The following is a 25,937-nucleotide window of genomic DNA, read 5'->3' on the forward strand; positions in this document are numbered from 1 at the left end:
ACCCTCAGGGGACACAAAGGCAAGGCCAAGGTAGACACTGCTCTTACTCCCATGCCAAGCCACATCCGACAATATTCTACATCAATCACACCTACTGTATATTCAGAGCAGTGTATCGGATTTTGCCCCATAAACAACAGGTACTGTGATCATTCTTTACACAAGGAAGCCAAGGCTTCAGTAACTTGGTTACTCTTGGTCATAGAGTTATTAGGTTACAGAGCACGGGACTCAGAATGAGCCCGACCTACACCGACACCCTGCTCTCAGTCACTGGACTCAGCTGCCTCAACAACCCTTATTTTATGCATACTTCAATCTTCACAAACTAATACCTTGTCCTCAAAGAATTCTAACCATTTTATCTTACTTCTAAGAACAACCTGGAGAGACTCAATATTTATTACCATCTCACACATGAAGCATCTGGTCCCATCACTTCATGGCAAATAGATGGGGAAACAATGGAAACAGTGTCAGACTTTATTTTGATGGGCTCTAAAATCACTGCAGATGGTGACTGCAGCCATGAAATTAAAAGGCGCTTGCTCCTTGGAAGAAAAGCTATGACCATCCTAGACAGCATATTAAAAAGCAGAGACATTACTTTGCCGACAAAGGTCCATCTAGTCAAAGCCATGGTTTTTCCAGTAGTCATGTATGGATGTAAGAGTTGGACCATAAAGAAAGCTGAGTGCTGAAAAACTGATGCTTTTGAAATGTGGTGTTGGAGAAGACTCTTGAGAGTTCCTTGGACTGCAAGGAGATCCAACCAATCAATCCTAAAGGAGAGCAGTCCTGAATATTCATTGGAAGGACTGATGCTGAAGCTGAAACTCCAGTACTTTGGCCATCTGATGTGAAGAACTGACTCACTGGAAAAGACCTTGATTCTGGGAAAGACTGAAGGCAGGAGGAGAAGGGGATGAAAGAGGATGATACGGTTGGATGGCATCACTGACTCAAGGGACATGAGTTTGAGCAAGCCAGGAGTTGGTGATGGACAAGGAAGCCTGCAGTCCATGGGGTCGCAAAGAGTCGGACACGACTGAGCGAATGAACTGAACTACATGTGAAGAAATATGCAGATTCTACACTAAATGTGCATGTCAATATACACATAACTATAGACGTCTGAAAATATCTATCTCACAAGCACCCTTTCTCAGAAAATTATGGAAGGATGAGCTCTGCCAAATGAGGAAGCACATAGGAGGACCACAAAGGGGAGTCCCAGAGACTGTCCATTCAACAAGCATGCACTGCACCTCCTCTCCATGCAAAGCAGTGTGCTAGACATTGGTGAACAAAAAGCAAAAATCTCTGCCCTCGTGGTACTCTGATACCACCGGTGGAGGGCAGTCAGTGTGTGTGGAGGGGGACAGGGAGGGCAGCAAGCATCATAAATAAGCAAATCTTATGGGATGTTGGAAGATAAGTGCTGTGGGGGAGAAAAAATCAAGTAAATGGGCCTCAGGAGTACCCAGGGAGATGGTGCAATTTGAAATGGATAATGAAGAGAAGTCGCAAGAGTCCTCAGACACAAGGAGAACAGGCTTCAGAAGGCTCCCCCAAAATACTGAAAATGATAGCTTCTATGAGAGATTTCACCATGTAAAAAATTTAAGGAAAGAAAAGAATTAAGGGACTTCCCTGGTGGTCCAGTGTTTAAGAACTCGCCTGCCAACGCAGGGGACTTGGGTATGAACTCTGGTCCGGGAAGATCCCACATGCTGCAGGGCCACTGACCCCGTGATTTGCGACGAGAGAAGCCACTCCAATGAGAAGTCCGTGCACTGCAAGGAAAAGTAGTCCCTGCTCACCACAACTAGAGAAAGCCCATGCACAGTATCAAAGACCCAGCACAGCCAACAATAAACAAATGATAATAATTTTTAAAGATTAAAAAAAAAGGAAAATGATCCTTCCATACAAGGTGGCTTCTTAAAAAACAAAAGTGAATGAAGAAATTGACAGACGGACGAGGAAAACTTCAGAAAAACAGCCATACCAGAAAGGAAGCACCATCTGAAGTTCAGGAGGCTGCTCGCTCATCTCAGCCCTAAGCAATAGCTACTCAGATGCACAACACAGATGTATTGATTCAACCGGTAATTACTCTACTGCGCCCTGGCAGGACCTGGAGAGGAAGAAGGGTATGAGACAGCTGAATCCTTCAAAGGCAGCAGCTAATGACCGCAACCGATACAGCAAGTCGTAAAGTACAAAGATATTATTTAGAAAGATGGACATAAAAACAGAATACTTCCCGGAAGAACCAGCAGTAAATGGAACATGGCTAGAGAGAGATGTGTGTGTGGCGGTGGTGGTGGTGGTGGGGGGGGGTGCTGCTTTCTCATTTCCAGCCTTTCTAGGACTAATTGGCCTCTTAAACATTGATGCAAATAATGATTAATAAAATAAAGAAGAAAAATATAAAAGTATTTTTTTTAAGATTAATAAAATGGTGTAACTTCTTCTTGGAAATTCTAAGCAGCTCTCACCCATGAATGTAAAGCTGTGTGAGGATGTCTGTGACCACATGGTTATATTCTGAAGCAAAACGCAGAAAAGCCAAATTTAAAAAAAACAACACAAAAATATTTATTGAGAGAGCAGTAAGTTAGGTACACTCATCCTGAATTTTCTGCAGCTGCTGAAAACCACAAGGCAAAGCTCTAACATGGAAACTAAGTATAAGGGCAAAGAAGCAAGCTGCAGAATATGAGCTGGAGTCTGAGATTTATTTTTTTTTTAATTAGAGTCTATGACACCAAACCGTGGCCATGGTGATCTTGAGTTATTGAAAGAGAAACAGGGAGGGGAACAAAGCTTGAGGGAAAAGTCTGTGGTCAATGCTAAAGCCCACTGGAGAACAGGTGGGGAGGATTGAGCCCAGCCAGACTCAGGGGCAGGGATGAGGGGAGAGGGGAGGCTGTGGCCCTGAAGGTCACTGAGCGGGGGCAGGGTCAGGGCAGGGAGGGGCAGGTGAGAGAAGAACGCAGGACAATTCTGTCTTCACAAGGCAGAAAGGCGACCAGCGTGCAGAGCCCAGGTCAGGCCAGACGGCTCTTCTCACCTGGGGAGAGGCTGGCCACCCACTCCATGGATGCCTCTGGCTGCCCATCCCAGGACAGTGGGCAGGAGGGCAGATGGACTCACCTGGCCTGGCACAGTTCATAGGCACCCCAGCTGGAGAGAAACGGCCCCCTGCTCCCTTCCCTGGGCAGAGCCTCTGTCCCTGGCCGGCCGAGGGTGACCTCAGGCCAGGAGTGCAGTGGCTTGGCCTGACATTGTGAGGTCAAGTCCCGCCTGGGGAGGGGCAGGAGGGTGACAGTAACCAACCTGCGAGGGAGCTGGGAAGCACATGGCCCTGGGTGTGGAGTACTCTCAGCAAACCAGGCCCTGTGCTTGCACTGTGCTGTTTTCTATGTTTCAGTCACTTCTATGACTTTTGGGGCGCAAAGGAGGAAACTGGGATTCAGAGGCTACAGAACCTAACATCGCAGAGCTGGTGCGTTAATCATCTATTACTGTGAACAAATCATTCCAAAATGTAGAGGCATGAAACAGCACACACTGATGCTCGGGTCAGGAATACGGGAGCAGCTTGGCTGGTGGGTTCGGGCTCAGGGCCTCTCATGGGGTTGTGGGCAAGATGTCAGCAGCGGCTGAGTTATTGAAAGGCTCGACTGAAGCTGCAGGATCCACTTCCAGAAGGGCTCATTCACCCAGCTGCTGGTGGAAGCCTGGGTTCCTCATCATGGGGTCACTCCACAGGGCTGTCTGTCTCCGTGCCATGGCAGCGGGCTTTCCCCAGAAAGAATGATTCCCCAGGGAACACCCAAGATGGAAGCCGCAATGACTTTTATAACCTAATGTCCGAAGCAATACAATATTACTTCTGACAGTCTGCAGGTCACACGGGACCTCCTGGTACCACGTGAGAGGCACTGCAGGAGGGTGTGCGTTCCAGGAGGTGGGATCACTGGGCACCACCTTCCAGGCTGGTCACCACAGCTGGTCAAGGGCAGAGCCAGGACTCCAGTTCTGCTGGGATGCAGGGAAAGACAGAAGAAGGGTGCCAGGCCTGCACCCCTGGAGGTTTGTGGGTCTGGAAAAAAAGAGCTGTACCTGGGAATGGGCAGGCTGGGAGACCAGTCAGGGCGCATCCAGTTAGGGAGAGAGAAGAGGACTCTCCAGGCTTCCCAGGTGGTGCAGTGGTAAAGAATCTGCCTGCCAATGCAGGAGACGCAAGAGACACAAGAGATCCCTGGGTTGGGAAGATCCCCTGGAGGAGGAAACAGTAACCCACTCCAGTATTCTTGCCTGGAGAGTCCCTTGGACAGAAGAGCCTGGGTGGGGCTACAGTCCATGGGGTCGCAAAGAGTCGGACATAATGGAGTACACACACACACACACACACACACACGGAACTATCAGGAGGTCACAGCTTGGAGATCACAGTGTGGTCTCTGCCTCTGCCTTCCAAGTCCCTGGTCACCACTCCTGAGGCTCCCAAGATGCGTTTGCTCATGGCTGCCAGTGGATGGATGAAAAATGTGACTCAGCCAATGATTTCCAAGCCATCTGGCTAAACATCCTCCTATATGAATCATGCTTTGTGAGGAAAACATTAGACTGGAATTCTGGAAATAAAAAGTTGCCTGAGATCTCAGGTAAGTAAGCTTCCTTCTCTAAAACTGGGTTTCCTCTTGGGACTTCCCTGGCGGTCCAGACTTTGTGCTGCCACTGCAGGGGGCATGGTTTGGGTTTCACCCCTAGTCAGGGAACTAAGATCCCACAGCCTGGGCAATGTGTATGTGTTGGGAGACGGAGGGCAGAACTGGACTTTCTCGGCTTTAAAATGGGCCGACTCCTCAAGTCAGTCAAAATTCCAAAGACTGCAAACATCAGGTTTGATCAGCATGTAGGGCAACAGCACCTTCATACACTGATGGCAGCCGTGCGGAGCCTGGGCCAAGTCCCTTCTCCCCAGAAGATACAGTGGGAGAATAACAGAGCCTCCTAATATGTCTACGTCTGAACCTCCCAACCTGTGAATATGCTGTCTTACGTGAAAAGGAGGAATTAAGGTGGCTTGCCAGGGAGCTGACCTTAAAATCTGGAGATCATTCAGGTAAGCCCAATACAATCACGAGTTATTAAGGCAGCAGCCCCCAACATTTTTAGCTCTAGTGACAGGTTTCATGGAAAACAATTTTTCTATGGACCAGGTAGGAGGGGATAGTTTGGGGATGATTCTCATTAGGAGCTTGCAACCTAGATCCCTCACGTGTGCAGTTCACAGTAGGGTTTGTGCTCTTATGGGAATCTAATGCCGCTACCCATCTGACAGGAGGCAGAGTTCAGGCAGTAAAGCAAGTGATGGAGAGCAGTTGTAAATACAGATGACTCCTCGACCGCTCGCCCACTGCTCACCTCCTGCTGTGTGGCCCGGTTCCCAACAGGCCACGGACCAGTACCGTGGCCTGGGGGTTGGGATGTGAGGCTGGCCCGCCACTGCTGGTGTTGCCAGTGGGAGGGAGTCATGAACCAAGGAGGGCTGGTGGTGTGCACCAGCTGGTGATGGTAAGACAGTCTTCCTGAGAGATGGCACAACCTTGACTTCAGGCCACTGAGGCCTATTTTTGAATTTGACCTCCAGAATTGTAAAGTAACCAGTTTGTCTTTTTTGAGCCACTTAGGTTTTGGTAATTTGTTCCAGTAGTACTAAGAAATTATTTTTTTTCAGCAATAAGAAATTAATACAGAAGCCCCATCTGAGGCCACAGAATGAAGGAACCCACGGGGCCCAAAGGAGTGCCCAGGCAGGGTCCCTTGCAGCCTTCTAGACACACTTGAACACCAGAGTTCGCAGAATTCCCTGTCCGTCACTCGACGGTCCATCTTCCCCAGGGCAGCTGGGGTTGGGTGGGGAGGAACCCAATAGGTCCACGGTGGGTAAGTCAAGGACTATCCATCTTGGAGAACACTGGACATCTTGTTAAAACAGTGAGACAGGTCCACATATACCCACCTGGGAAGCTCTCCCCTTCATGTCGTTCAATTAGTGAAGGGCAGAGTCGTATTACAATTGCAATTCCGGCTTGTAAAACAGAGCCGTAAATGTGGAAAGGGGTCCAGGACCACGTTAGGAAGCACCACACCTAGCTGTTACAGGTTGGGAGGAGCAGGGCGCCGAGAAGAGTACTGGGGTGCCCACGCTACAGGTTCGGGAGAGGCGGGCAGGGGGCGGGGCCGGGCTTCCAGCTCCCCGCCCACCCCTTGAAGACGTCAGAGGGCTCCCCGCGCCCCTATTGCTCGGCCGAGGCGCAGCCCTCCGCAGGGCGGCCCTGAAGGGCCTGAGCCGGAGCCCCGCCCCCGGGAGGGAGCCCCGCCCAGGGCGCGCGAGTCCTCGGGCGCCGCGCCTCCTCCGCGACCTGCGCTCTTTCTCAGGCCCGGCGCCCGAGCCGCGGCGGAGCGAGTTGGACCAGGTTCGTTGTGGACGACCGGACTCTCGGGCACAGCCCGGTTCGGCGTTGTCGACCTGCCTGTCCCCAACCCGGCTTCTCCGGCCGCAATCACTGCACACGCCTGCAGCCGGCTCCAAGCCCACACAATGATGCCGAGTGCGCTCGGGGCCTCGAGCCCCGTCATCCCGAAGACGGGCCCGAGGATTCGGGAGGGAGCCCCCAGCAACAGCCAGGGGAAGCCTCACAGCGCCCGAGCTCGGCCGCCAGATGGCCCCTGCCCCCGCCCGGGGGAGTCGCGACGCGGCGGCTGAGAGGGACAGGAACGTCCCTGCAGAGCCTCTTACCCACGTCGACCTACACCCACACAAACCACGAAGAAGCTGGGAGCACGCCAGGTCACCGCCCTGATCCCACCCCAGCTTCTCCAAATGGTGAAAGTCGCCAGTGCTCACTAGTGACTCAGCGCACACCTGGCGTCACCTCCCCCCGCACCCCCACGCCCACATGAAGGAAAGCCTGTCCCCCTACTTTACCTGAGTCTGGCCCCACTGCCACCCCACAGGGTCTCCTTACTACCCACGCGGGGCGTTCTTGTATCTAAAACCTAAGAGCTTCAAACTCGGACAAGTGAGCGACGAGGGTGAGGGGGTGAGAAGGGGTAGGAGTGAGGGCGTCCTTGGCGCAGGTCGGCTTTGTGGAGACTTGGAGATGCTGATAAGGGCTGCACAGTGTGAACATACTCAATGCCGCGGAACTCTGCACTTCAGTACGGTTACAATGGCGAACGATCTGTGTATTTCACACACACACACACCCCTCCAATACACACACCCCCCTCCAATGGCTGCCCCACCTCAAAACCCATGGCAAACCATCTGTGTATTTCACACACATTTCACACACACACACACACACACACACACACACACACACACACCCCTCCAATACACACACCCCCCTCCAATGGCTGCCCCACCTCAAAACCCACACTCCCAGTCCAGCTGCAGGGCTCAGTTCCCCACATCACAGTTCCTCTCCAGCCCCCAAGTCACCCCCTCCAACCCCACACTAAGCCTGAGCCCTGGGCTTGTGCAGGGTAGTTCCCTTTGCTTCCAGCCTACCCTCCCTGGTGTCACCCCACTGACCACCGCGTCCATGAGCCCCTCCGTGATTCTGCAGAGGCAGCGTTATCCCCTGGGTGGGCAGTCAGGCCACATTCTGGCTGATGCTCACCAGCCCTGGGACCCTGTGCTCCCGCTTCCCCAACTGACAAACAGGAACACCCCCTTTGGATTGTGGACAGACAGAAGGAAATGAGGGGTTAATACACTGGAACACCTGGAGGAGGCCTTGGGCTGAGCAGGTGTAGGGGCTTTTGTTCCTCTGGCAGGTGGTCCCCCAGCCCCAGATCACCCCTCAGCCCTGAGTCACATGGCTGCTCTTCCCAGAAATTGCTGGGACCTGCAACCATCTTTGTCCCCCTGGGCCCAAACACCTCCTTTACTGTCTAGAGGCAGGAGCAGTGGCTGGGGCCATGGACAACTCTGCCCAGACCTGCTGCCCCCAGGGCTGCTCCCCTGTGAAGGGGGAAGGGGCACCCACCCCAGGATCCAAATGAGGGGACGTCAAGACGACCTCAGGCTTGGGGCTGCACCAACCCCTGCTGGGTCACAGTCCTCAGAGCCAGCAAGCCACCCCTGAACCCCCTGCCCCACACCTCAAAGTTGTTCTATCTAAGGAGCCCAAGAGCCCAAGCTCCCAGCACAGCGGGCTCTCGCCAGGGCCAGGGACACAGAAGGCATAGGATGACACTGATGGACAGACACAGAGGTCGGATGGGGGACACACACCGAGGACCTCGAGTGGCCCACCAGCACAGGCAGGGTCGCCCACATTTCTGCCAACCCCAGGGGCACATGGATCATTGCACCTGCTCAGGAGTCGGGTCAGGAGGTGGGGTTGGAGCCCTGATTATCCCAAGGGCTCCAGGCAGCGTTGGACTGCTGGTTGGGCAGGTTGACCAGGGTCAGCCCAGGGTCCCCAAGCCCAGTGCAGACTTCTCTGGAAGGTCAGAGAGGAGGGCCCGGTGTCGTGTCTCAGTCCAGTGCTGTGGCCCTGGGCCTCCACTCTGCCCACCCAACTCAGGAGTGCAGACAATGACCCATGGCACACCCTTGCCTCCCAAACCCTCTGCGGTGCCCACCTGAGGCCCCTCCCTTCTCCAGCTCCTTCCACCATTTCTTTGTCTCCAGGAGCACTGGATCCTGTTCTTTCCTGCTGAACATTCCAAGATGTAGCTCCCTTTCCCTCAGCGCCACAGGCAAACTTAACCCTCACGCTTGCTCCCTAAGCCCCTTCCTCCGGCCCTTCACACCTTTGCAACTGGCCCATCTGCCTGTGGGGCTGAGGCCTCCGACACATCCATCTAACAGAGAGGGGCCCCGCTGCCTCCACTGAGCCCCAGAATCCCACAGGTAGGGTAGAGAGGCCACTACCAACCCTAAGGGACAAACACCCACCTACCCCCACCAAAGGCATGTGGTGAGGGCGGAACAAAGTCCCACTGTGAAGCAAAACTCAGAGACCAGGCGCGTCCCTACGGGGCACACGTTTATCCAAGCCGCCGCCTCCGGGCCGAGGCCTCCACCTGGGCCGAGGCTCCCTTCGCTCTGTGGAGACCAGCTCCCCAGTGCCCAACCAACAGTGTCCAGCTGTGGCTGGGCATCCCCTCCAGCGGTGGTCCTGGGTCACAGCCTGGCCTCCTCCGCCTGCCACACCAGCTCGCCCGAGATGTAGGTGGCCCGGACATGAAGAGAGTCGTCGAGCACCACGAAGTCTGGGTCAGAGGGGGCCGGTGAGAAGGGGGCAGAGGCAGGGCCGCTGCTGCCCCCACCACGAGGCTGGGGTGGGGGAACCAAGGCCCAGAACACGATTTCCACAGGACACCCTGGCCCATCACAGACCAACTGAGGCCCCGGGAGCAAGGCTCCTGGCAGCAGAGGGCAGCCAACAGCGCTCCCACGCACCCTTGCCATTCCCATCTCAGAAGCCAGAAAGCCTGGCCTGCCCGATGGGGAAGAGGGGCCAGACCAAGGCCCTGGCCAGGCGAAGCCCCTGGGGATGGGGAAGTGCCTGCCTGCGGCCCACCTGCCCCCACCCCAGCTCTGTCCCAGGCTGCCCCTGTTGGACCCTGACCTGCGTCAGCCCCGAAGTCCAGGGTCCCCTTGCACTTCTCCAGCCCCAGCAGCTGTGCTGGATGCAGGGACGCAGCCTCCAGAGCGGACTCCACACTGCAGCCTGCTTGGGGACACAGGTGGTGGTGACCATCCCTAACTCCCGGCTGGCTCTGCCATTTGACGGGGTGGGGGTGTGGGGGGGTGAGGGGCAGAGCACCAAGTGCCGGGTGGCCTCACGGATGCCCAGGGTCCTGCTTCCAGGAGGGATGCTCTCCCTGGAAGCCAAGGGGAGGGGCTGATGGCAGCCAGGTCCAAAGTGTTTTGTGAGTAAGTTCCCTGCAGGGCTGGGGTGGGGCATGGTGGCAAGAGGGTCCCCAGCAGGGTCCTTCCCAGCCCCGGAACTTCAAGGCCTCCCCTCCCCAACCTGGGGATGCTGCTGGTACCCCAATTCTCTCCAGCCCCTGCTTCACTCGCCAAGCCAGGCCACCACTGTCATCTGCCTTCTAACCCATCTCCCTGCTCCTCCAACCAGCACCTTGGACTACAGCGTTCCCCCCAGCCCCCTGCCTGACACCTCAGCCCCAGGGCACTGTCTAGGGCTTCGCAGGGTCCATCACGGCCTCTGCCAGACACCCACCCCTCCCCCCATAACATGCCAATCCTGAAGCACAGCCCCCAGCCCACAGCTCTGCGGCTACAGTCTCACAGGCCCCACCCTTGGGTGCTGTGGCTCCAGGGCCAGTCACTCTGGGTTCTGGCCCCTGGCTGGTTCGCGCCGCCCTCTCCTGCTGACGGAACCTCCTGCAGGCGGGACCCTGGTCACATTCCTGGGGACCCCACCAGACACAGACCTTGGTGGTCCCTGCTTCCTGCCTCTTCCAGAGACGGCCTCTGCCCCACCGCGGGGCACACACGTGGCACACACCCCCAACCTCACTGACCTGTGGCCTGCAGGAAGTGCCGCACGCAGGTGTCCATCGGGGCGATGCTGCCACTCAGTGTGTTGGTGCCTTGAGAGCAGAGAGGGCAGGTTCTGGGGGTGAGTGGAGGGAAAGACACCAGGCATCCTGGGCCACCCCGAGGGTCAGCAGGGAACACCCAGGTGCTCACATCCCACCGGAGTGCCGGGGGGCTGACCTCACGCTGGCAGGGCTGGGGACAGGGGTCACTCACCTGCCACATAGGCTGTCAACCCATCCACCTCCACCTCCTGCTGCCCCAGCGTGTGTCGGCCATTGCCCAAGCCCAGTGCAGGGACAGCATCAGTGACCAGCACCAGCCCTGCAGGGAGAGGGGGCCTCAGGACCTGCCCCACCTGGTTTTCCCGCCCATTCTGGCCCTGCCCTGCTCTGCCACTCACCCTTGGGATGGGCCCGGTGGGCGATGCGCAGGGCGGCTGGGTTGGTGTGTATGCCATCAGCAATCATCCCGTAGAAAATACAGCGGCCTGCAGGCAGCCGATCGCTGGTCAGGAGCCCCACGATGCCCGGGTCGCGGTGGTGGAACTGGGTGGGGCGGGAGGGGGCGATGAGTGACTGCAGGGCCCCGCCCCTTCCTCCCTAGCAGGCCCAGGACTCACAGGCAGCATGGCGTTGAAGAGGTGGGTGATGAAGGTGGCCCCACTCTGCACGGCTTCCTCCGCGGTACCCAGGTCAGCCACCGAGTGCCCTGTGGGGACCCAGACTCAGCTCTGGGAGCCGCGGCAGACACCCTGAGGCAAGGACACCCCCCCACCCTTACCTAAGGACACGCAGATGCCAAGGGCCGTCAGCTCCCGGATCACCTCGTGGCTGTGGCCCAGCTCGGGGGCTAGTGTCACGATGCGGACATTGTCCAGGCCCCCGTAGGTGGCCAGCACGTCTTGGAAAGCATCAGCTTCAAAGGAGCGCAGGTGGGCCTCGGGGTGCGCGCCCCGCTTCTCCCGGCTGATGAACGGGCCCTCCAGGTGCACCCCTGGGGGGAGGGGACGGGCTGGTTCTAGCAGGCCCCCTGCCCTGCGGCCCCCACCCTGGCCCCTCTTGCTTGCCTGCCCTCCCTCCCCGGTTGGGCATCTGGAAAGGCGAGGTGCTGCCAACAGGTCCCCAAGGAGCCTCCCAGGGTAGGGGTGGGGAGAGGGGTGAGCCACTCACCGAGGACCCCTGCCCCATGGGGACCACCACTCTTCACGGGGATCTGAGGAAGGACCTGGGGGGAACCAGCTGTTAAAGCCCTGCCCCCATGGCCCAGCACCCAGAGGTCACAGCCCAGCCAAGGTCAGAGGCCGGAGTTCAGAGTGCAGCCCTGCCCTCAGGTGTCAGAAGATGGTCGAAGGCCTCGACCAGGAAGCACAGCAATCCAGAAATGACCTGGGGATGCGGGACTGGCCTGCCCGAGATGACCCAGAGCCATGGAGACAGCACCCAGGAAGGGGACAGCGGGGTCCTCAAGGTGGCCCCATCAGGACACAGCAGCCAAGACACAGCGGGCCGCACACCAAGGGCCTGGACCCAGCCAGGGCGACCAGCCTGACGTCGCCAAGCTGCAGGCTGGGGAAGCGGGGCTGAGGCAGGAGGCGTGCGCGCCATCCAGGCAGAGCAAGGGGCCGAGGCAGGGCTAAGTGGCCAGACAGCTTAGGCACCAAGGGTGCGGCCACGCTGTGCCCGGGTCTGGACACCAGGGGCCAAGTCACCTGTGTGTGCCAGGCACCCAGGTGACACATCTCAGAGGTGGACAAAGCAGGCAGGAGCCCCAGCCCACACCCCCTTCAGCATGGAGAAGGATGGGGAACGGGGCGCCTGGGGGACCCGGGCACCCTCTGCCGGAGCCAGAGAGGCACAGGGATGGTTAAGAGGCTTATGCTCAGTGGGACAAAGACAACAGGAAACAAGCAGGCTGAGCCGGACGCCTGAAGAGCAGCTGCCAGGTGGGCGGGGGCAGCCAGGGCAGCGAGAGCAGGGCGCTGAAGCTCCCACAGGAAGACAGGACGGGTGGAACCTTCGCGGAACCCCAAAATCCTGAACCCAGAGGGAGACAACGGGCTGAAACCATGGGGCTGAGTCAGCAGATCGAAAATCTAAGCAACAAAGAAGGTGAACTCCGACGAAAACAGAGCTGATAGATGAGAAAATGATGAGTCTTGATAGCTGAATCAGAACCACGGGAGACTCTGGGGAGGGCGGGGAGCTAGAAGGGCATGAGACAGGGCCCAGGGCTAACGCGTATCTTTCCCAGCCCGTTTACGCTGCCCTAAACCAAAAAACAGGAGTATCGGTACATCTTTTAGAGATATGGAGACAAGTTCCACAGGTTAGCCCAGTGGAAAGTGACCATCTCTTGGAGGGAACTGGTGGGAGCAAAGGGCTGAAGTTTTTCATAACAAGCCAAGTGATACACATAAATTCACTTAAGAGTTAAAGAGTGAAAACGAGAAAAAGAGATAACGACTGAGTTTTCCCAGCACAGAGTTTTAAAAGAGAGACCAAGTAGACAGAACACAGTCTTCAGGCGAAGGGAATGAGGCGCGTGCAAAGCGGGAAGGCCTGGCTGTCGCACAGAGGAGCCTGATGCTGACTCAGCAGCAGGGCTAAGGCGGAGGACAAGGTACGCTTGACCCGAAGGGTAAGGCGGGAGGAGGAGACCCCAGAAAAAGAGCAGCTGGTCTCAGTGGCCCTGAAGGACTTCTGACCAACTAGCAATCCAGTTCTGTGCACTGTGAACAGGACCCTCCCCCAGAGGAAGGCGGGCAGAATGGCAGGAGCAGTGGGTGGGGGCATGCCCCTGAACAGTCCTGTAGCTTCTATGGCGATCACCTTGTATTAACATTTTCATATTCAAAGCCCTCCTCAATTTCCTCCACAAATCAGTTTACTCTCTACCTCCCAAGGCAATTATGAAGGGTGACCAGTGCTGGGAAGAAAATGTTAAGATGGAAGCCCTACTGGCCAGAAACTCCTTCCCTAAGGCAGGAGCCCCACACTCTCTATCAGGATCCTCAAAGGTGCTGCAGAAGTTGGGGGGCAGCTCGGCTGCAGGCGCCCACTGCTAGGGCGCCCACTGCTGGGGCGGAGAGAGCAAAGCAAAGGCCTTCCAGGCAGAACGCCTGGGGGCAGAGGGAGCTGCCTGGGCTGGCTGCAGGGCAGTGGGAGAGGGGTGGGTGATGTGCAGAGCCAGGCACCTGGGGAAAACACCCGGGCAGGACCCAGGGCTGGGACAGCAGTGGGGAGACTGGATAACAGCCACTACGCCCCCTGACGGAGACCAGAGAGGTGAGGACAAAGAATAAGGGAGCAAGAGCGTGGATTTGTTCCTGGGTCCCGAGCAGGAAGATCACGGCCTGATGACTAAGGCAGAAAACACAGAACTGAGGGCCAGTCTGCAGTGGGAAAATCAGCTTGGTTTTTGACACCAGACTCTGTGATAAGAGAGTGGGGGGAAATTTCCAGAAAGATGAGCGCAGCTGACATCTACCAGGGGCTTAATATGAACCGAGGGTAGTGCTGAGCACACAACACTAATAGATGGACTCCACTGTTCTTCAAACCTTAAGCCTTGCTTAAGTTTTGACGAAACTGAGACTAGGAAACAAGAAATGAATGTCCTGTGTTGCTCAGCTGACAGATGAAGTCAGGAGGCCAGGACTGAACCCAAGGAGTGTGGCCAATCTCCCCCAGACACCCAGATGGGGACCCCGTAGCAGACAGGCAACCTGGGATCCTGGGCTGGACCCTGTTCTGGAGGAAAACTACAGAACTGGGGCATAAAAGGTAGAGGAAAGGATAATCTGATTAACTTTGAGAACTCAAGAACTCTGCGCTATTCGTGTAACCACAAGCTTTTAAAAAAGTTAAGTAGTACCAAATAATCAAGTATGATGTATGCCTGCTACAGTTCAGAGAAACAGAACAATACACAGAACAAGACAAGAGGGAATATAACAACGTGATAAAGAGCAAAACCAGAAAACCTGCGTACAAAGTGAAACTTCTTAAAGGACCAATGGACCTTGGACAACTAAATCCCAAAACTTAAGGAAGTGACGATTAGTGGGTGTGGATGGGAGCAGCAGAGGAAGCCTGGGGTGGACAATGGAGCTCCTTTATGAAAGCTGTTCCCAGGAGCTGCCTGCCACGGACCGGTTTGGGGGATGAGCAGCTAAGGATGTGGCAATCTGAAAGTCCCTGGGGCGGGGGAGACGGACACACACGACGACTGAGTCGAGGAGGCGGTTTCTGGCGCCTAGAGGTGGCCAGCGTGCAGGCTGGGGAGGGTGAAGGTGCTGAGGTTCGGAACGCGGAAGCCCGTGGGCACAGCTGCAATGGCAGACCAGGCAGAGGGCCACCTGGATGAGAAAGCCAGAGAGAGGGGGAGGGGGAGGGGGCCCCAAGCCCCGGGGTAAGAAGGCCAGCAGGTGAGGCCAGGCTCGAGTGCCAACGGGGTGCTGGTTGACCCAAAGAGATGAGATTTGAAAATCAAGAGGCCGAGTGCTCACGGGGCCTCTTTTCTTTGAGGCTGGGAGCCTGACCTCACCTTGTGATAAACCTCCAGTGGCGATGTGACCAACGTGGGGCAGAAAGAGGTGACTCCATGCGACAGGATCCTCCGGGCCACTAGGGCAACCCCCGAACCCACGTCCTCCGAGGCCTGTGAGAAGTCAACGCCAAATCCACCTGCGGCCACAGAAAAGAAGGGGTCGCCCAGGGCTCGGAGCTCCCCTTCGGGGTCTCCGCCCCGCGGGCCCGGGCCGCACCGTTGATCTGTACGTCGATGAAGCCGGGCGCCAAGATGCAGCCGCCGCAGTCCCGCTGCTCGTCAGCCACGCGCCGCTCCTCAAAGAACAGCTTCTCCGGGTCCAGGATGCGGCCCCCGCGCACCCAGAGGTCCTCCCTGCACACAGAGCGGGCAGGGGCTCGGGTCGCCGGTCCGGGGCCCGCCCGCGCCCCCCGGCCCGCACCCGCGCCCACCTGAGCAGCGCGCCACCCCTCAGGATGCGGCAGTTGGTGAACTGGATCACCGGGGCCCGCGCCGCGACCTGCCCGCCGCGCATCCTGAGCCCAGCCGAGCGGGAGGCGCCGGGTTCCGGCCTGGCCCACGTGACCCTCAGCTGACGGAGGCGCAGCCACGTGACCAGCTCTCCCACGTGACCGGTGCGGCCCGCAGTGACGTGGCGGCAGCTTCGGCACCGCCCTCGGCCCCTCCCTCCCAGCGCCCCGTCTCCGCGCCGGGGCCCGGACAGCGACCCACACACAGGCATCCGGTCACATCTGAGAACTTTATTGGACACGCAGCGGCACCAGGGCCCACGGGCCCGGCACACTGGCCCGCAGCCCGGGGCAACCAGGGCTGCAGGAGGTGGTTCCATCCAACGGGTCTCAGGGTAAACGGTAACCGCACAACGCAACAACAGTCTACCTAAGGTTACTATAGAGTTGGGAGACGGAGAGCTGCTCCACAGACGTATGAACAGGTCAAATCTTTATAAATAAACATCCAGTGAAGAGAAAATGACAACTCTAATTCATCCTTATACACAGAGCACTCTGGGGCAGATGGGCGGGGACGGCCGGAGGCCGGCGTCCTCACTGGTCAGGGCCGGGGTGGGGACTGGTGGGCCCAGATGTCCACAGCACGGGGCGGGGCGGGCAGGGGCGAGGCTGGGGCAACAGACGGTGTGCACTAGGACACTGCGCATTTACAAGACCGACTACTGGCGGGCAGCTGCCCCGTGCATGTGTCAGGCTGTTCGCTGTGGAATGAGGGGGTGGTCTTGACATCAATCGTATTCTGTGGCTGGCGGCCGGCAGGGCTACTTTGTGGAGAGGATGAGGGCGACGATGAGACCGTAGAGGCCGAGCACCTCAGCAAAGATGAGGATGAGGATCATGCCCACGAAGAGCCGCGGCTGCTGGGCAGTGCCACGCACGCCCGCGTCCCCGACGATGCCGATGGCGAAGCCTGCCGCCAGCCCGCTCAGGCCCACACTCAGGCCCGCACCCAGCTGAAGGAAACTCCTGGGGAAGAGAGGACACAGGAGGCATGTTGGTCCACCACCGGGAGGCAGCCAGGCCCAAGGCGCCCCGCGCCGCCCCCCCACCCCGCCCACGGCTTCCACCCAGGCAGGCAGCGGGGAGAACCGGCCGGCCCTCACCTGTAGAGACTGATGCCATCATTCAGGGAGTTGGCGATGAGGACTGCCACCACCAGGCCGTAGATGGCAATGATCCCAGCCATGACCACCGGGATGATGGACTTCATGATCATCTCTGGCCGCATGACAGACATGGCTGCGATGCCCGTGCCGCTCTTGGCTGTCCCGTAGGCGGCGCCCAGGGCTGGCGGGAGAAAGTGAGGTGAGCCCAGAGGGCCTGGGGCCAGGACCAGGCAGGCAGCTTTTGGTGTACTCCAGGGCCAACGCAAATGCTCACCCCGAGGGCGAGAGAGCGGGAGGCAGCCTCTGGAAAGACCGGCCATAGGCCAGCACTTGGGGTCTCCTGTGCCCCTCCCCCGGAGGCCCTCCTGGCTGGCTGGCCTACCTGGGCTCTTTCACTCCTGTGGAACCCCAACCCAGGCGCACCAGCACTCACCAGGCCCACTACACAGACCCCACGCTTCCACAGAGCCTCAGACCCCCAAAGAGGCGCTGGGACAGGCTGCCCTGTCACGCCAGCAAACAGGTAGCTGGTCCCCAGCAGCAGTGCAGATTCCAGGCTCGTTCCCAGGTCAGCAAAGGCCTGGAAGAGCACAAGCTGCATATCTCAATGGCCCAGATGTCCAGCCAGGGTCAGCCCACCAACCCTGGGACCACATCAAAAGAGCACACAGAGCCCCTGCAGCGCAGGGTCAGGGGAAGCTGGCCTGGCAACTCGCACTCTAGGCCAGAGCTTCATCCACTCCCAACCGGACCCGCAGTAGTCCCCATGGCTCCAGCCCCGAGACATGCTGCACCAAGCACTGTTGTGTTTGAGAGCTCCATCAGGAAAGGCCCACTTGGCACACAGCAGGCCAGGACCCTTGAGTTTGGGGAGAATCTCAACCAGTCAAAAACAAGGGACAGGAAGGACAGTGGGCTGTGACGTCATCACCCAGGCTGACCCCAAGGACTCCGCAGACACCTCCAAGAAGCCCGGTTTCTCTGGTGGGCGGGAGGTCTAGGCACTGCGGGGTTCCCGTCTCCCCTGCCATCGTCCCTCCTCCCTTTTCCCAGGGTGGGCTGCCTTCCTGAAACCACCCCCCATCCCCCCCAGCCTGTCCTCTGAGTCTAGAAAAACATTTGCAAGCACAAGGGAAAGCCAAGAGGGAGCCCAAGCAGGACACCTTACTGCTGCCTGCCCCCGAGGCTCCTCCTGCTGAGCAGAGGCTGACCTGGGGCAGAGGTGGAGGGGCCAGGACGGTCGCAGACATTCCTCTGGACCTGACTCACCTAGCTGGGCGGCGAAAGATGACTAGTCTGTGCTCACTGCAGAGCAGCGGTGAGGCCAGAGGGGCTCATGATGAGGAGACAGATACGGCCCCTCCAAGCACAGCAACACATTCAGGGAGAGTGGCGAGGTCTGGGGAAGGGCTTCATACAGGAGATAACTGAGCAGAGGGATGCCAGTGAGTTGGTGGACACAGACAGATGGGGCAAGAGAAACAAGACGATTCCAGACCACATGGAGCAGACACTGCGAGGGAGCAGAGGGAAGAAGCGGGCGGGGGCAGGGCAAAGGACCCGCATGATCTCCTCCACAGCCCTGCATGTTCGGACATCTGGCCATCAGCTGCTAGTCTTTATGAAGCCGTTCCTGGAGCAACAGGGCATTTTTTGGCTGCCTCCTGCGGGCGCAGAACCACAGCAGGCCAGTACCAGGGCTCCTTACTCAAGGGCAAGGGCACAGGCTGCTGGGTGGCGCCAGGTGAGACCTTACAGGCAGGCCAGCATCCCAGGCAGTGGGCCCGGCAAGGCCGCAGTTGGGGAGTCAGCTAGTGAGCTGGGCCCATCCCCACAGAGGGCAGCACGGAGATCATGTGGCTGGGGGTGGGGAGCAACCAGAGGAACGAGGGGAAGGAATGGGAAGACTGTCAGAAGGAGAAGCAGCCTGGCCTGGGCAGGCCTGGACACCAGCTCCACAGGCCAGGCCGGAAGTGGCTCTAGATGGTGCAAGACAGAAACCAGGAGACGGTTCTGAAGGCCCACCAGTAGGGAGGAAGTCATAGAGAAGACAGAGAAAGAGCCACTGATGGGCCTGCAGAAAACAGGATGAAGAAAGACTCTACAAGACTTGGGTCACAAATTAAGAAAAAAAGGGGGAAGCTGGAATGGGAGACAGGGATCCGGCGTGGACCTTATCCAATCCAGGCAGGCCAGGAGCATCTGAGCCACGGAGAGCAGACACACTGCGGTCATCCTGGCAACACCTGAAGCCTGGCTCTGCAGGCAGGCATGAGAAGGTGGATGAAAACAAGCCCTGGAGACGTGGGCTCGAGAAAGAAATCACACCAGAGTTTGACCCAACTGGACAAGTATAAAAAGTTGGCTACTGTACGGCCACAGCAAGCAGCCTACGGGGAGGGGAGAAGGATGGAGCTGTGTACAAGCCAACCAGAGCAGGTGGCCCCCAATCCCCAGGAGCCTGGACCAGTGACACCCTATTCTCAGTAACTTTCAAAGGCCTGCTGGTGAGGGCTCCGCTCAAAGGCACCAAGTAAGTTCTAGAAAGAGCGGGAAGTGAGGCACCTGGTGACTGGAAGGCGGCCAGGAGCTGGATACAGAAAAAGGCTTGGGGGAAAACAAAGCCAGAATTCACATCCCATGTGGGCAAGGTTCTTGTCTTGCTCACTGATGTCCCCAAGTGTCTGGCACCCAGGAGTTCAACTGAGATTGGCTGAATGGCCAATGACAGACACAATCAACAACCCACAAGGGGCCAGGCACCGGCCCTGGAGGTATTCCGGAAGCAAACATCGAAAGAGACTGGAGAAAAAGGAGGCACAGACAGCTGTCCGCCCCAAGGAGCGGGCACAGGCAGCTCTGGAAGATGTGGAAATAGAGGCGGCACCTAGGGTGGAAGGGGAAGTACAGGCATTTCTCCCACCACAAATGACCCCTAACTCGCACATGATGGGAAGGGCAGGGCCCACTCAGTGGCTTGTGACCTGCAGCAGGCAGGCCCGGGCAAAGGGAGGTCCCCACACCCCCACCCCACTGGTGTTTACAGTCAGCAGACACTGTTTGGAGTTCAATCCCTGCACATACCTGCACAAGAAGCCTCTCCAGTCCCAGATAGGGTGGGGCAGGGCGAGTCATCAAAGCCCCAAGCCAGACGAACCCAAGGAAGCCTAGACTAGACCAGGCCAAACCAGTTGGTGGGGCTGTAAGGGGGTCAGGACTCATTTCTGAGTCCCACATCCCTGGCTGGGCCCAAGTGCTCATCTCCCAGAAAGCCCAATTTCCACTGAATTTTACACCCAAGACTGTTAAGACCCCACTTCAAAACTAGAGTGTCATCTAGAACACTGGAAGGCCCCCTTCTCCATTCCTGGGGCAGCCCCTCCCAATTCCAGGCCTCAGCAAAGGGGAGAAAGGTCATTCATTCATTCAGACCTGAAATGAAGACTCCTCCCAAGGAAGAAAGCTCAATCACCTCAACGCTGAGGCTCCTCGCTAACTCGCCCACCCAGACAAGCGTCCACACACAGTGCAGAGGCTGGCCTGTTTCCTGGACATCCACCCTGCGCCCTCAGCCTGTCTGACCCACCTCCACCTCTAGACTCCACTCCCACCTCTGAGTTCCTGCCCTGCTCTCAAGACCAACCTCTCAATCCAGCTTTTCCTACCAACCCACACAGCCTAGTGTTGGGAAACACCGACAAACCCTAACTGGAAGCACCTGTTTAAGTGCAGACCCACCTGAACGCCCCCCACCCCCGCTGCCCCATGGAGGCGGGGGGCAGGCCGCCACAAGGGCGAGGTCAGTGGACCTCGGCGGGGAACACCCAAAGGGCGGCCCCTTGTGGGGGTAGCTTTCCGAGGCGTGATGTCACACCTGCCAACAGGATGGGGGGGGGGCGGGTGCGGAGCAAGCGCAGGACCGCGGGCCCCCACCCCGGTCTGCCCCCGCCTCTCCGGGGACTAAGATGGCAGCGACGACGCCGCCCCTCCCCCGCACCGGAGAGACCGGCTGGCAGGGGGCCGTCCGGGACACCCTGAGACCCACACCTGGGCCCAGTCCGCGGGCCCCACTCTCCAGACACCCGACGGCCCCTGCAGCCCTCAGGGTCCCAACACCACCCCCGCAGTCACGTGAAACCCGGGACCCCCCCCCCAACAGCTCGAAATTACGTCAAAATGACGTCACACGCCGAACCCCGGGGAGCAACAGGCACGAGCCCCGCGGGTCCCCCGTCTCCCGGGTCCCTCCTGCCACGGCGCTCACCGCTGAAGACCATGGCGGCTGAGGCACCCATGACCGCGAAAAAGGAAGCGTACTCGGGGCCGCTCTTGGCCTCGGACATGTCTGCGGGTGGGGAGGGGGGGCGAGTTCAGCGGACCGAGGCCGGGGCGAGGTCGGGCCTGGCGCGGCGAGCGGCGGGCTGCGCGAGGCGAGCTGTCCGGAGGCTGCGAAGGCTACCCGGCCCGTCAGCCGCTGCGCTCTAAATACCACCACCGCAGGACAAAATGGCGGCCGCGGCCGCGTCACATGACCGGGGCCCCGCCCCTGCGGCCCGCACCACTCCGCACGGGCGGGGGGAGCCGCGGCGGGGACGCCGGGCGCCCCGCCCGGCCGGCCTGCACCCCAGCGCACCGCCTCGCTCCGGCCGCCGCGGGCGCCCCTGGGACCCCGCTGCGGTGGGCCCGTCCGGTCGCAGGGCCGGGGCGGGGCGGGGCGCGCCTGTATTAGCATACGGGGCGGGGCTCGCGGCGCCCCGCCTTCTCTGCGGCTGCGCCGCTCCGCGGGGCTTCGGTTCCGAGCGTCGCGTTCCTCTACGGTCTCCGAGTGGAGCCCGGCCTCGGGGTTCTAACGGTCCAGACCGCAGGGAGTCAGGACTGCGGTCTACCCTCGACGTCCTCACACCCTCCGGGGTGACCTGAGGGCGGAGCTGGAGTCCTGTGTCCCGAGGCACCAACCACCCCCGTCCCTTGTCGACCCCGTCTCCAGTCTCTTCCAAACCCGCCCAGCAATTTGGGATTTCTCCCGTGGCTTCCGAGGAAAAGGAGGCCCCTACTCTGTATCTGTGTCCTCTTTTGCATCAAACCTAGACTGCTGTTTTGGAGGGGTTGTCTCTACCCCTCAGCTTGTAGGCGCTGTTGGTTTGAAACCCTGCACGACCTGTGAAGTCTTCCCCGGATAGCTACATCGTCTGGGGTCCCTTGTCCTGCCTGTTCCCACAGCAAGCCCACGAATCCAGGGCTGCCCTTGTTTCTGGAACAGCAGTAAGTGGTTCCCTCTGAGCCTAGCAGACCGTCTGGCCTGGGGCTGGGACTGCCCTGATAATCTCATGTGGATATACTGGTACCCCGACTGGCTGCCTTATCGCTGCCCACCAGCTCTGGTTCCCTCTGCCCTTTCATCTGGCCCATTTCAGGAGCCCTGGGTGACTGCCATCTGATCCTGGGTCTCCCTTGAGCCCCACCCCTTACCCTGACATTAAAGCACTCTTCATGAACAGCCGAAGGGTCACTACCTCTGGCCTGGCCTTCCCACTGGACCCATCTTCCACACCAGGAACCTGCCTCATACTCTCTTCTCCACCGTGAGGCTGACTCTGCACCACCTCCAGCACCAAACTTGCAACCCTTGAGTGCCATCTCTGTCCTGTTTCCAAAGAGAGGAGGCCGCCATTCAGCTTGAGCCCTCCCCACCGCCCTCCACCGCCTGACTCTGACTTCTGGAAAGAAATCTTCACTTGGTGTCTCCAGCTCCTCCCCAGCCCGCTGCCCTGGCAGGTTGCTGGTGACCAAGCTGACCATTTGTCAGGCTCTCTGAAGGGGCCTGTCTGCTGTCTCAGCCTGCTGCCCACCTCCCCACCCCTCCACTCTCTCTAGCTCACCCCCACCTGCCCTGCTGCCCATGGCCTTCCTCGGGTCACAAGGAGAAGCAAAGACGGGCCCAGGTGCTGAAGCCTCAGCGTCACTGTAGGTTCTGGGTGTTTCCAGGGCTCCGCCTGCTGTGTCCTGGGTGATCACCCATACATTTCCACACTTGAAGCCATCCGGACAAGTGCATGCCTGAATGCCTGCCCCAGGCCCAGCCCCCATAACTCCAGGCACTTAGGGTCCACAGCCTGGGGAGCCCAGAGCAGGGAGCTGGCACGGCTGGGTGGGAGGGAGGCTGCATGCTGGGGCAGAATTCAGACTAAGGAAAGGAGGTGCAGGACAGCCCCTCGGACAGCTGTACAGCCAAAAGCACGGTGGTGGCAGAGCGTGCAAACCCCTCTATGGCTGAAGTCCCGAGACCGGGAGTTCAGGGAGACTGTTCCCTCCACGGGTGTGGAGGGCAGCTCGGCTCTGCTCACTGTCTTCTGGTTTTCTGCCCAAGTTCTGGTGTGAGAGGTCCCAGTGGATCTCCAGTGGGCCACTGACACCTCAAACTGAGCTCACCTCCCCCAACTTCACCAGCGGCTTCCCCTTGGGTTATTTCCATTTCCAGCAAGAGGCACAACCAACCATACAGGCAGCTGCCTCACCAGCAGCCTTCGAGTCATGGCTCACTCTTCGTTACTCACCAGGCCCTGAGGTTCTGTGGCTTCCCAGCTCTCGGCTGTCCCCCACCCCAGCGCCGCCACCCCTCAAGCGGGCCTTCATCTCTGCCCTGGGTATCTTCACAGCCTCTCAACTGGCCACCTGCCCAGTCTTCCCCACCCTGTCTCAGAGGATCTTCCTAAATGGTACATGGGACAAGTCTCTTGGGAATCCTTCACCATCCCCCTAAGTATTGGGGGAGGGGGCGCGTTACCTAATCCTCATAATGATCCTTTGAGGAAGGTTTCACCGTTACTCTCATCGTGTGGACAAGGAAGCAGGTCTAGGAAGGTGAAGCACCTTGCCTGGTGTCAGCTGGCTAGTGAGGAGCAGAATTGAAACTCAAGCCCCACTGGTTGAGCGTGGCCCGTGCACTCTCTACACCGCCTGCTTCCTGCCTGAGAGGTCAGGGAGTGTCTGGTGACCAGTGACAGACTCAGGAGGGACCCAGGTCACCTTCCCCTTGGCCTCCCAGCTCCAGGCGAGCCCTGGGGGTGGGAGAAAGTCCAGGGGATATGGAAGGGCCTGGCCAGGGACGCACGCCTCTGCCTTCTCCCCGCCAGCTGTGTGGCCCCTGGTGTGAAGTCTCAGCATCACAAGCCGCTGGCCTGTCCAAGTGCGGATGGGGATTTCCAGGAATAAAGAAGGAAGTGCTCAGACTTCTGTGGTGGTTTAGTGGCTAAGACTCTGTGCTCCCAATGCAGGGGGCCCGGGTTCAACCCCTGGTCAGGGAACTGGATCCCACGTGCTGCATCGAAAGATCTTGCGTGCCACAACTAAGACCAAACACAGCCAAATAAATGAAAGGAGGGGCTTTGGGAAACTCAAGCCAGAGACCTTGGTAGGGAGAGGTATACAGAGATGTGGGGTGGAGTCCCGACTTTCCTGAGAGTTCTAATGGAGGTGAACAAACCCACTGTCTGCACTGGAAGATGATAGGAGAAACCCAGTAACACTTTGCAGAGGAAGGGCTTCCCTGGTGGTGCTAGTGATAAAGAACCCGTCTGTCAACGCAGGAGCCGCAAGAGATGCCAGTTCGATCCCTGGGTCAGGAAGATCCCCTGAAGGAGGGCACGGCAACCAACCTACACCAGTATTCTTGCCTAGTGAAACCCATGGACAGCGGAGCCTAGCCGGCTAAGGTCCATAGGGTCAAAGAGAGTGGGACACAACTGAAGCGGCTTAGTACACAGCACACACATATCACCTCACACAGGGAAGGGAGAGGATGACGGGCCCCCGATGACTGGAAAGCTGAACTTATCCTGAAGAAGGCCATTTCAAGGCAGAAAGAAGAGAGTCCTGCAGCCCGACATGGCAACTTTATTAAGAAATCAGGAAACTGAAGAGGGTGTGTCCACCTAGAGTGCCCTCTCCCAGCGGACAAGCCTTTCCTTTTGAGTAGCGATGAAGACACACCAGAGGGTGTGACGCTGAGAGGGCGCTGGGCCCTCCTGACCTGGCTAGATAAGAGCCGTATATGGCCCAGGCAAGGTTTCGAGGAGATGGAAGAAAAAGTGCTATCAGAGGGGAAGGGGTGGGATAAATAAGATGATTTTTGGAGTATAATTTAAATAATTGGAGCTCACGAAATGATACACTTTTTTTTTTTTTAATAAAAAATTGTCCTCTATACAGGCAGGTCGAGGCACAGCCTGGGGCAGCCAGCCCTACAGGGGAAACTGTATCCCCCAAGTGACTCCAAAATGTCGGGCCCTGAGAGAGGCAAGAGGTGGAGGAAGGGGGTGATCCCAGAGATGGAGCAGCTCTTCTCACTGACCAGAGCCTTGAGGGCTGCTGTGACAGGGCCTGATTCTTTTCTTTTTAGCTGAGCTGAGCTGCTTAGCTCGCCTACCAGAGATCAAATCCAGGCCCCCTGCAGTGGGAGCGCGGAGTCTAAGCCACTGGACGTGCAGGGAAGTCCCAGTCTGATTGACTCTCCACTCTTGTGACCGAACCGGCAGCAGGCAGGGAGCCGAGGGCCGGTGCTGACCGCCAGGGGGCGGTGTGCGGCTCTTTGTCCAGGGCCGGGGCCGGGGGAATCCTGTGGGTTTACAGCAAAGCAGGGCCTGGCGCTGAGCCCGGCGCGGGGAGCAGGTTTGCAGAAAGGATGTCGAATGAATCCTCAGCCCTGGGTGCCCACGAGGGCACGGTCTGGCCTGGTGTGGGCTCAGCACCGTGAAAGTCAGCACGACCTTCCCCTGCTCTGACAGTCAGCCTTCGGCCCTAACCCACTTGTCTGGCCCATGTTGAGCATCTACTATGTGTGGGCGCTGAACTAGACTCCAGGAATACAGACTGAGAAAGGGACCTCCCACTCTACCTGGGTGTGTGGGTGGGTGGGTGGTGGGGGGCAGCTAGATCCATGGACAGTGAGCTCCCAATGCCAAATCAGCAACAAAGGAGGGAGGGGCCCGTGAGGCTCAGACAGCCCCCAGCAGGTGATCTCTAAATGAGGGCTTAAAAGATGAGGAAAGTTTGAGCAAAGGAGAGACAGGATCCTCCTGTCTGTGCTTGAAATTACAGACCATCCAAACCACAGAAAGCTGGGCAGCTGCTGGCAAGATGGGAGCCGGCGGGTGAGCCCTG

General features: G+C 58.3%; 2 protein-coding genes across 2 annotated transcripts; both read right to left on the minus strand.

Moving 5' to 3' along the window:
• Positions 1-8,105: 8,105 nt before the first annotated feature.
• AMDHD2 (amidohydrolase domain containing 2) lies at positions 8,106-15,726 on the minus strand. Its single transcript, XM_052662700.1, has 11 exons — positions 15,592-15,726; positions 15,378-15,514; positions 15,158-15,297; positions 11,782-11,836; positions 11,393-11,605; positions 11,232-11,320; positions 11,013-11,157; positions 10,826-10,933; positions 10,594-10,662; positions 9,672-9,773; positions 8,106-9,312 (listed from the first exon to the last, which is right to left on the minus strand). The coding sequence occupies exons 1-11, from the start codon at positions 15,672-15,674 to the stop codon at positions 9,224-9,226; spliced, it is 1,230 nt and encodes a 409-aa protein (XP_052518660.1). The 5' UTR covers positions 15,675-15,726; the 3' UTR covers positions 8,106-9,223.
• Positions 15,727-15,885: 159 nt separating this feature from the next.
• Positions 15,886-21,275, minus strand: ATP6V0C (ATPase H+ transporting V0 subunit c). The gene is made up of 3 exons (XM_052664019.1): positions 21,043-21,275; positions 16,776-16,959; positions 15,886-16,638 (listed from the first exon to the last, which is right to left on the minus strand). Exons 1-3 carry the CDS (start codon positions 21,119-21,121, stop codon positions 16,434-16,436), a joined length of 468 nt encoding a protein of 155 aa, XP_052519979.1. The 5' UTR covers positions 21,122-21,275; the 3' UTR covers positions 15,886-16,433.
• Positions 21,276-25,937: the final 4,662 nt, after the last annotated feature.

Source organism: Budorcas taxicolor, chromosome 2, assembly GCF_023091745.1.
Source record: "Budorcas taxicolor isolate Tak-1 chromosome 2, Takin1.1, whole genome shotgun sequence".
Classification (NCBI taxonomy): domain Eukaryota; kingdom Metazoa; phylum Chordata; class Mammalia; order Artiodactyla; family Bovidae; genus Budorcas; species Budorcas taxicolor.

Bases quoted from the DNA above. Each gene is read 5' to 3' on its own strand.
- ATP6V0C (XM_052664019.1), bottom strand. From the start codon at position 21,121: ATGTCCGAGGCCAAGAGCGGCCCCGAGTACGCTTCCTTTTTCGCGGTC. The intron at 16,960-21,042 runs GTGAGCGCCGTG...TTCTCCCGCCAG, and splicing joins AGCCGCCATGGTCTTCAGCG to CCCTGGGCGCCGCCTACGGG. The intron at 16,639-16,775 runs GTGAGGGCCGGC...TCTCTTCCCCAG, and splicing joins GATGGCATCAGTCTCTACAG to GAGTTTCCTTCAGCTGGGTG.
- AMDHD2 (XM_052662700.1), bottom strand. From the start codon at position 15,674: ATGCGCGGCGGGCAGGTCGCGGCGCGGGCCCCGGTGATCCAGTTCACC. The intron at 11,321-11,392 runs GTAAGGGTGGGG...GGGTCCCCACAG, and splicing joins TGGCATCTGCGTGTCCTTAG to GGCACTCGGTGGCTGACCTG. The intron at 10,663-10,825 runs GTGAGTGACCCC...TCTGCTCTCAAG, and splicing joins GTTGACAGCCTATGTGGCAG to GCACCAACACACTGAGTGGC.